Raw genomic sequence first — 10,826 nt, forward strand, 5'->3', positions numbered from 1 at the left:
CAAGCAACGCAAACTGCATGCGACCGATGAAAGTGGATGTGTACTTTTCACTCGTAGCAGTCCGACGGTTGTTTGATGTTCCATTCCGACATGCCGAGAAAGTCAAGCCAGGACCAAGACGCGGGACAAGAACAGTATTTGTAGTAGGAGTCAGCCAACACGCACCCGGGCAATTGTATGCTAGCTGCGGCTCGGACGCAACTGAAGACGCCTGAGATCCTGCAAAGGCCTATGCTCACTCGCCACTGTTGCTCCACGGGTAGCAGGTGCCTGCCAGTCGCCAGATCACGGAAAGAGCTGCGAAACTGGCCGAGCGCACTGAGCTCCCTGTACACAACCCCGGTCGTGATGCTGCAGAAGAATCTACAGTGACGGCAGGTGGCTAGATCTCAAAGAAGGTCGCTGCGTGAGAAGCTGCCAGCAACGCGAGAAACTGTCGGATAAGGTCTAGTGAGTCTCGCGCGATCAAGAAAGGCTTTTTCGTGCTTCCGATGTCCTTCCCCTATCCTCGGCCTACGAATGAGTATGTCTTTGATGATTCCGGTCGCGACCCAATTGAACGGCATGTGCTCGACGTGCAATTCACCGACCTCTGCTCCTGGTGGTTGCATCGCTTCGCGACTCAGCAAGGAGAGCGCAGCAACTCACTTCATCTATTCAACACCAATAGTGATCCACAGCCAGGTCCTCTCCAGTCTTTGGCTTCTAGATTGTTGACAAGCAAAGGAATTGTCTGCATTGACCACTCGCGCCTCCCAGGCGATGAGCTCCCCGCGTCGACCTTCGCAGGCCAGCGTGTCTTTGACTGAAAACGTGCGCCACATACGATTGATGGAACGCAAGAAACGGCGAACAGCAGAGCGAGAAGGATTCCGTCGTTGGAACCAACTCCCGGGGAAACTGACGTGGAACGCGACGATTCTGTACCATTCAAGCCAAGCAGTGTCGCCTGCACTGCTGCTTCTCGCTCACTTCAGTTTGCAACACTCGACTTACTCTACGTCACCTGTCGCATAACAACTATGATCTTGCCCTGCTTGTCGGCATCCTGCAGATGATACACGCGGTGGGTCGCTTACGAATTCCCCGCGAACCAGCAGTAAGAACTATCGGCGCAGCCTCTGTCTCTGCCAACCTTCTCTTGCTTTCAGCAAACGAAAATGCGGAACTCGACTTGCATACTAAAACAACTCCACGCCCCTTCCGTTCCGCCAGTCCGACGAATCATAGGCAATGTGAGACTGAGGCGGCACCCATGCTGGACAGCCGGCGAGCTGACCCGAACTACCAATGCGCAGGCGGGCCGGGTCAACGACTCCGCCTGAATCACTTTGACCTGTGCAACGTTAGCAGCGTAGTGGCCTTGATGTACAAATCCGTCAAGGCTGATGCATGCCGATGAAAGTCCGCCATCCGGTATTCGTGGAGACTTGCGCCGTTTCGTCGACAATTTCTCTTCATGCCGCAACTCTCGCCACACCTTTTGCTGATTGGATTGCAGAAGAGTGCCGCCAATGTGTCGTGGTCTACCATCAAACTGTCTCTTGTCCTCTCTCCAAGCAAATGGAATCACGTCCTGCGCAATTTAGACGCCGTCTCGCGATGAAATCTTACAAGACTAGGTCGCGATTCCACTGCTCCCTCAATAACACAGTGGGCCACGCCGCCCACCGACTGTCCAGCGCATGTTGCTCGTGCCCAGCGAAGTCCATGACGGTGCCCAAGCAAAATCGCCATTGGCGTCTCAGCTGCCCCCAACCCCTAGTCGCAATGGATCGCAGGATGAGCGCACTTCTATTTGAATCCCGACGAATCGGCAGAGCCCGAGAGATGCAAAGATCGGTGGAGTGCGGACGTACATCCGGCAAACGCTTTCCATCTCCCGAGTTGCCCGAAACGCCCAGGCAAATCACGACGTCGACAGCCTTCTGTTCCCGTCGCGCGCTCTCCTTCAGGTACGTGTTGTCGCCCCATCATGAACCAAAAATAGGATGCTGACCACCTCAAAATACAGGCGACGACGACTTGCGAAGCCACAGATACGCGGACGCCACCAACAAGCAAGGGTGGCACGGATGCTCCCCGAATTCAACTCCATCTCGAACGACACCAGCGAAGATGCAACGTTCGGGTTCTCGATCCACAATTGGTTCGCTTGTCGTCTCACACTGGGGCCCCAGAGTCAATCCGTGCTGCCACCGTCTTCCAGAACTGCTGCTTCTAGACGATCGTGCCCGGCTCAATAACTTGGCCCCCAACAGTGCATCGTCAGACTCGCCAGGAACAGAAAAGCGAGGCGACAATCCCTGCCGCTTGGGGCCAATACGATCCTTTGAACACGGGACACGGAAGGGATGGAGCGGCCCGTTCCAGAACTTCAGGACCTTAAAAGGCCGCCGACGGACGACGTTCACAGCCACCAACCAGCAACAGCTTCGAGCTTCGAGCCTATCGTGACAATGCGCTGGTCTTCAATTTTCCAAGCTGCGGTCCTTGCGGGCGCCGCAAATGCTGCTCCGGCAGAGGTCCCTGCTGGGACAAAGACCATCTCAAAACGGCAGTCGACGAGCAGATATGTTTTTGCTCACTTCATGGTATGCACACAAGTCCGCTGCGAGTCCTTTTCGTCCGCGCTCACATGAGAAACAGATGGGCATCATAACCGATCGCACAAGCTCCGCCGACTACGATGCCGACATGCAAAAGGCCAAAGCCCTCGGCATCGATGCCTTTGCACTCAACGTCGCTCCAGATACCAGCGTCAATTACACGCAGCAGCTCGTCTATGCGTACGATTCAGCTGCCAGCAATGATATGAAAGTCTTCATTTCGTTCGATTTCAACTCGGGCTACTGGTCGACCTCGGATCCCGCTGCAGTCGGGGCCAGGATCGCAGCATTCGGCAGCCATTCTGCCCAGCTCAAGGTGGACGACAAGGCCTTTGTCTCAAGCTTTGTCGGCGACGGTCTCGATGTGACTGCCATGAAAGACGCCGCAGGAATCGACGTTTTCTTCGCGCCCAACTTCAACCCTGGAAGTACTGCAGATGACTTTACCCTTATCGACGGTCTTTTCAGCTGGTGAGCCTTTTCCGATTGCCGCTTCTTTCTTTTACTCACTAGTTCAAGGTACGCTTGGCCAACCGATGGATCGAACAACCCTCCAAGCGCATCAAGCACTTATCTCCCAACGAATGCCGACACCGATTACACGAACAAGATCGGTGACGTCTCGAAATACGTAGCGCGTAAGCCGGAAGCTCCCATCTGCCCCCGTGAAGATGCTGACATCGCTTGGCAGCCGTTTCTCCTTGGTTTTTTACGCATTTCCAAGATACGGACAGCTTCGCCGGGAAGAACTGGGTAACCCACCAACCTCATTAGACCTGAACTTACACTGACCTCTGACGAAAGCTGTACCCGGCGGACGACCTGTGGTTCACTCGCTGGAACGAAATCCTGGCGCTGGGCTCTCGATTCGTTGAAATCGTCACTTGGAATGGTAAGCAGCTGTGTCGACCTCAGGAGATCTCTCACTCACGTTCTCCAAGACTACGGCGAGTCGCATTACATCGGCCCCCTCTCTTCCAAGCACTACGACGACGGAAATTCAAAGTGGACCAACGACATGCCCCACGGCGGATGGGCTGACATCGCGGCTCCCTTCATCGCCGCGTACAAAGCTGGCGCCACGGCCGTCACTGCCGACCACGTCACCGCGACCGGTGGCGAAAAGGTCGTGTACTGGTTCCGCCCGCAACCCAAGGGCCTCGACTGTGCATCTACCGACAACGTCGGCTCGGCCCCCGACGGCTCCGACCTGGTCGCCGACTCTGTCTTTGTCGTCACGCTGCTCACGAGCGAGGCGACGCTCACCGTTACTTCTGGCAGTAATGCCGCGCAGACCTTCACAGCAGCCCCGGGCGCAAACATCTTCGAGGTTCCGATGGCCACCGGCACGCAGTCTTTCAAGGTCACGCGCGACGATGGTGCCACCGTTGTCTTCAGCGGCGACGCGCCGAAGCAGGTCAGCAGCACCTGCGTGTGCGGCATCTACAACTTCAACGCGTTTGTCGGAATGCTGCCGGCTGGCGCGGTCGATTCGTTGGATACGGACGGCCTGAGTAGGTTTACTGAGGGACTTAAGGTATCCACTTGCAGCCCGACGCCCACGTTGACGGCGAACGCGAAGAGGGGAGTCGCCGAGGCGAGAGTGACTGCTGTTTGAGATTTATACATTTTATCAATGAACTTCTACCTCGTTCTGCTCTCCCGTCAAATGTCAGACTTCTCGAATATCGTCACACGGGTCGCACCGGAAATGCAAAAAATGAGAAAGTCCCCGGGGACCTTGAAATCATCATTTATCTTCTTGGGCAGCATCTAACACTTTACTACATCAACGCCATGCCACGTCCACTACCCGTCCCGCGCCTAGCACTTGCGAAGCGCATCATCCATCTTGTCCTCGGTCATCCCGAGCGTCGCGTCACACTGCCAGCGGTTGATGAAAATGTAATTGCACGTGTCAGGGGTGCCACGCGCGACTCATGTCATCGTACGCGGCGCGGACCTGGCTCTGACAAGCCCGGGATTTAGTGGTTAGGCTCATCCCGCGCGGAATGTAAAAGGCCTTCGTAACGTTGACGCTGACAAACTATACGTCTATAGGCCCATAGGAGGAGGAGGAACGGGAGTTAGAGTAGGATTAAGGTCGGGATTAAGGAGATAGAGAATGATAATATAATAACCTTCATTATTACGGCGCCTAGTATAGCGAGTCTTATAGACTACTAATGATCAATAGGTAAGGAGTAAGAGTAGTCATTACGCAGCCTATATAGAGTGACTATCTACTCCTATACTAGCTAAATACGGCTAGTATTATAGTTGTTATAGGCTAGCTAGAAACCTATAATTATATTAAATACCACTTAGTATTAAGTACTAGGCATACCTACGCCATAACTACTAGCCATAATAATAAGCCATATATACTGAAGTTACCTAACTCCTAAAAGAGCTTCTTAGCCACTTAGATGATTTAGCCCTGGTACCTATATGTATAATACTAATATAATAATAGAAATAAGAATAATACTGTAACGGTATGCTTCAGGTAACCCTAATTAGGCAATTACTAAGGCCACTTAGTGCTTAACTAATGGTTCTAGGTGTCTAGATATAGTACTCAATGAGTAGTAATAAATAATGACCCCTGAAGATGGTTACGTGTACCTGGCCTAATCCTTTATTATATAGGGCTTATATGTGCCTAGATAATAAAATACTAAGGTGGAGTATGGCGGGTGGAGCTGTATAACCTAACATCTAGTCTATTAGCTTATATAATAGAGAGGTACTTCCCTATTAAATAAGAGGTGTAAGGAAGGGGAGTAGACCCTTTTAATTTATACCACTATAACTAAATAACCTTAGACTGTTTTCTAAAGGCTATCTAATAGATAATAATATAGACTAAATTGTCATACACTTAGTTGTGAGAAATATATGGAGGAAGAATGATAATCCTTAATAAAGAATTAATAAATGAAATATAAGAAGAATTGCTACTAAAGAGAAAGCTATTCTAGAGGGCTAGGAGGCCTCTTTATATACCTTTCTAGTTAGTTCTAAGCCAATCTACTAGCTAGCTATTAGTAAGACTCATTTATTAGTTATGAGTCACCTTTGACTCTTAACTATACTCTTACTATTAAAGTTCTTCTAGACTAATTTATTTAGATCTAGACCATTGACTATAACGCCACTATACCCTTATTCTAAGGAGTGGCCTTAAAGTCTACAATACGAAGGAGATAATATAAACCTTAACCAGGTTAAGTACCCTAAATTTACTAGAGGTATTAACTTTTCCTTCTTCTTTTTACTTTTTATTTTAGAAGGAACTAACCGCGCCATTTTTCCCTAACTAGGACTATTCTTTAGTCCTCATATAGCCCATCAAATCCTGATATTAATAACTAACTTTCATCCATTAGTTCTCTCGGAATAAGCCTTTACTTTAATTTATAAGAAGGGACATCCTCCTTTTTCTCTTCCTTAAACCTAAATTACTCTTTACTTATAAGTTATACTTTTAGGTCTTATAATAGCTCTTTATATGACTATTATAATAATAGCTTATTAGGAAATATAGTAAGATTCCTAAGAGCCTAATAGTATACCTAGTAAGTTAGGTACCAGGGGTAATGCAAGGGTCTACCCCTAGATAGGTGCTACTATAAGTAGTAGAATTTAGTCTATTATAATAGTCTCTACTATCCATAACACCTAAGCTAGTTTCCCTCTCAGCTAGTAGGGACTAGTACTAAGTAAGTGAAGATTACTTTCTTACTAAGAAACTTCTACCTTAAATATCTTTATGAGTACTAGCGCCACAGACTCGAGAACTATACCATTTAATAGGGCTTGGCCTATAGTACTTATATATAACACTAGAGTATGAATAATCCGCTCGTTATCTTTATACTTTGGTATCTAATCTTAGGTAAAGACCTTGTTTTTACAGATACCTCCTATACCTATAATAGGGACTTAATTAAGTGGTCAGTTTTAAGAAGTATGTTACTACTATAGAACTAGTAATCTACCATATAATATGTGGTTAAGATAAGGTCTTACTCCCTTATAGTACCTACCTTCCTTCTTTCCTATTTCCTAAGGTAAGTTAGGCGAGGGAATATAAAAGGATCTTATTATATAGATATTATAGATAGCCATCTTTATTTTCTTATAATTAATACTCCTAAGTAGACTTAATACTAACTTAACTTCTACCTCATTAGTGTGCCCTCTTTACTTAGCTTTACCTCCTATACTTATATATCCTAGTACTAGGTAAATAGTCACTTAGAAACTATCTACTAATTGGGTAATCTATTAGCTCACGATAATAGTTTTGGTACAGGTTTTACTTTTTCTATTATTTATTTACTCACGTTACTACGGCCTTACTATACTAATGTACGAAATATTTAATTTATTTACCTACTTATTTACTTATTTTATAGGCTACTAATAATTTAACCTTATTAGGGGCCTTTATTTACTTAGATAAGTAGATAGTATATAAATACTAGCTCATATATATTATATTTAAATTAACTTATACTTTTAATCCATAATAGCTAGCGTACATAGAAGTAGTAGGTGCTAAATACTAAGTACTATAAAATATAAGAAGCGCAGCTGAGTACGCGTAATATTTATATAGTAGGGTTTACTTATTTTAGTACTTCCTATATAACTTTAAGATAAGCTTTATATACTATATTATTAAACTAAAAAAGGCGGTTTAAATGGTATATTTTCCGTCTTAATCTAAAATTCTATTAGTAACATATTTAGAAGAGAAAGAAATAACCAGATAAGAGATCCCTTTAGAAAATTAGCTAGTAGAGAGATAAAGCTTAGACCTATATATAAAAATAGAATAATAAGAGATTAGAGCGAGAATCCCCTATTAAAGTAGGGCGTAATTAGTTGTAGAGAGATGTAAATAAATTAAGTTAGCCGCCTAGTAGAACTCTATTATATACTACTATACTCTACTAATTAGAGCCTTAAGCACCTTAAAGTCCGCCTTTAACTCCTTATAATCCTTCTTAAGCGCATTAAACTCTATATATAATACTATGTTATTACCTTTAGCCCTATCCTTACTCTTATCCTTGCCCTTAGCCTTAATATAAAAGTCTATATAGTAGTAAGTGTTACTAGAGACCTTATAACCTATATAGGTGCTACCCTAATTCTTATACTCCTTATTATAGATGTAATACAAATGGCCGCGCCTCTTATAGCTATTATACTCAGAAGCCATCTTAATACTAAGTCCCTCTATAACTCTACCCATATAAGTATAGAAGTAGAGGGTCTAGTCCTTCTTCTATAAAACCTACTAGTTCTACTAAGCCTTATTAATAGACTAGAACTCATTTACTATAGTAGGTTAGTACTAGTAATCTATACCTCTATAAGTCTTCTTCTAAGGAGCATTAGGCGTGATAGGCGTAGTAGGTATAGTAGGTATAGTAGGTATAGTAGGTATAGTAGGAGTAGTAGAACTAGAGGTAAATACTATAGGAGTATTATTAGGAAAGTCATTAGAAAGGTTAAATAGGCTTTAATTATTAGTATAGTAAATAATAGGGATTTTACGTAACTTATAAGATGTTATTAATAGGGTATAATAGCTAAGAGTGATGTATAAAGGCATTATAAGTGCGCGGCTATATGAATAATAGAGGAGAGGGCTAGTATAAATTAACGCGCGCTATTGTTATATTACTTATAGGATTAAAGAAGTTATTAACCTAAAGCTGACTAATAAAGTCTAGTTCCTCTACTTCTATATTAATGTCTTAGTCAGCTATAGTGGTGGTAGTAATAGGTTTAATATTAGTAGGAGATAAAGCTTAGAGGTTAAGTTTTAAATTAAAGCTAAACTATAACCCTACCATCTTCTACTAATTATAAATATAAGTGAATGCCGCCTACTAAAATCCCCTTAGAAATTAGGTATTAAAACTACTACTATAGTCTTAATAACGTCCTAAGACTTAATTAGGAAAATTAATAAAGGTGAGATGAGTTCCTTTATAGTATTACCTCCTTTACTAATACTAAACTCTAGGCTAGGACTAGATATAATAATGACTTCCCTACTATAGGCCACTATAACTATATTAACCTTTATTCTATATATAGATTTTAGGTCCTTTAGAAAGACATGCTAGGAACTATAACATTAGTAGTCTAGGACCTAGGAGTATAAGTATTAAGGTAAGACGCACCTTACTACTAGTATTAGTCCTAATAGACGCATGCTATTTATAGGCAGTGACAACCCTACGGTTTAAAGAGGTATAGCTAACAGTAATAGGATTATTAACAGAGAGGTAAATAGTATATTTATAGATAGAATTACTATTATCTATATGGTAAGCTTTACCTATAAGGCTTTAAAGAGTTAACTTAAGAATGTAAATACTAGAGAGCTGAGTAGACTTACTAGTTTAAGGCTATAATGAGGTTAAGGCTAATACTATAGCTAGCTAGTAATATAAGGAGAATAGTAGTATCATTATTATTTTTAAAGCCTCATACTAGATACTACTATAAGATGGCGGAGTAGACTCAGCTTAAAGACTACCTTAGGCTCACTAATATCACGTGACGCGTAGGGATCAAGGAAGAAGTATATAGACAGGCTTTATAGACTTAGTCTAGAAAGAGGAGTAAAATTTAATATACTCTTTCTATATAAAAAGTTCTTACCTCAGGTATAAGGTGATTTTCTTTCTTAAAAGAACCCTCTCTACTCATTTAAACCTAAAAGAGCTACGAGAAAAATCTATACTATTTTAGAGAAATTAAAAGTTAGTCTTTATAAAGAAGTATAAGTAAAAGAAAATTTAAAAGAGATATCAATAGAAGAGCACCACAAATCAAAATACCTAGAGGTCTTAAAGTAGAGTTTCTAAAGGAGATAACTTAGAAAAACCAGACCTTTCACCAAGTCACGTGATCAGTCACGTGATTAGTCTTTATTTTTAAAGGGACTATCTTTACAGAGATGGTTCTATTACTAAGTTTACTTAGGAAGTTTTTTTTTCCTAAGGTCTCTCCTAAGGCCGATACTACTATCCTTAAGGGTATTTAGCAATGCACGCGCTAGGCCTCATTAGTATAAAGACTTTAGCTAAGAAAAAGCCAGTATATACTAGTAGAAGTTATTTAATTGCTTTAAGTGCCATTAATTAGGAGTAGAGGTAGAGGAGGAGAGTATAAAAATAAGGTCTTTACTATTATAAAGGAGAAGTAGGTGCTCTAAAGAAGTATATTTATAACTACCTAAGATGATTAAAAGGTAGAGAGAAAAGGGAGATATAAGTCTATAGGGGCTTTATTTGTAGGTGCTAGCTAGTATATACATTCTATATAGCTAGGGTAAGTAGCTATTTTAAAGGTACTAGTATTTATTAGAATGCCCTAGATACATATTAGTATATTACCTAGTCATCTAGTGTGGCACTACTAGTCGGCACCGTTTTCGCGGCTCTAGAAGGTTTAGAGGGGCACTATAGGTATAAATGAAGTCTTTTATACCTAGTTAAACTATTATCTACTAAATACTTGGTTATTTATTTATTTATACTTATTATTTACACCTAAGTTTTATACTACTTAAATAATGAGATGACGGCCAGATAGTAGCTCATTTTAGTTAGTTTAGTAGTAATTTTAGTCCCGTCCTATAGAGCCTAATTATTTACCGCTAGTTAATGTCTCTCATGCCTCTACTAGTGCTAGTATTTTAGCCAGCTAAGTAAGTATATTAGTAAGTAGCCGATCCCGCCTACACTAGGAATATAGCAGCTACTATACTAGCTACTATACTAGCTATACTTATATCCTCCTATCTATTACCTTTCTCTTATACTATCTACCTAGAGATCTACTAGCCTAGTCCCGAATTCGTCTTATTTACCTAAGATTAGATACTAAAGTATAAAGATAACGAGCGAATTATTCATTCCCTAATGTAAAATATAAGTACTAAAGGCTAAGCCCTATTAAATAGTATAGCTCTCGAGTCTGCTGCGCTAGTACTTATAAAGATATTTAAGGAAGAAGTTTCTTAGTAAGAGGGAAAATTTTACTTACTTAGAACTAGTCCCTACTAGTATGGGCTGGATCAGCTACTCACTAATACGCTTGCTCAGCCGGCTAAAATGCCAGCGCTAGAAGAGGCTTGAGAGATAGTAACTAGCGGCGAATGAGTAGGCTCTATAGGACGGG

At 42.4% G+C, this 10,826-nt stretch overlaps 2 protein-coding genes across 2 annotated transcripts; both read left to right on the forward strand.

Annotated features, from left to right (window-relative positions):
* Window positions 1–1,396: 1,396 nt before the first annotated feature.
* On the forward strand, window positions 1,397–2,429 carry J3D65DRAFT_635507 (uncharacterized protein; the record flags this gene model as incomplete). Its single annotated transcript, XM_066801328.1, has 2 exons — window positions 1,397–1,955; window positions 2,015–2,429. Coding segments are annotated over 2 exons (791 nt in total), but the record flags the coding sequence as incomplete, so codon positions are not given.
* Window positions 2,430–2,459: 30 nt separating this feature from the next.
* J3D65DRAFT_647601 (glycosyl hydrolase family 71-domain-containing protein) lies at window positions 2,460–4,227 on the forward strand (the record flags this gene model as incomplete). The annotated part of the gene is made up of 6 exons (XM_066802344.1): window positions 2,460–2,594; window positions 2,650–3,080; window positions 3,129–3,274; window positions 3,301–3,362; window positions 3,414–3,501; window positions 3,551–4,227. The coding sequence occupies 6 exons, from the start codon at window positions 2,460–2,462 to the stop codon at window positions 4,225–4,227; spliced, it is 1,539 nt and encodes a 512-aa protein (XP_066651714.1).
* Between the last annotated feature and the right edge of the window lie 6,599 nt (window positions 4,228–10,826).

The sequence above is a fragment of the Phyllosticta citribraziliensis genome, assembly GCF_038025025.1.
Source record: "Phyllosticta citribraziliensis strain CPC 17464 chromosome Unknown J3D65scaffold_11, whole genome shotgun sequence".
Taxonomy (NCBI): Eukaryota; Fungi; Ascomycota; class Dothideomycetes; order Botryosphaeriales; family Phyllostictaceae; genus Phyllosticta; species Phyllosticta citribraziliensis.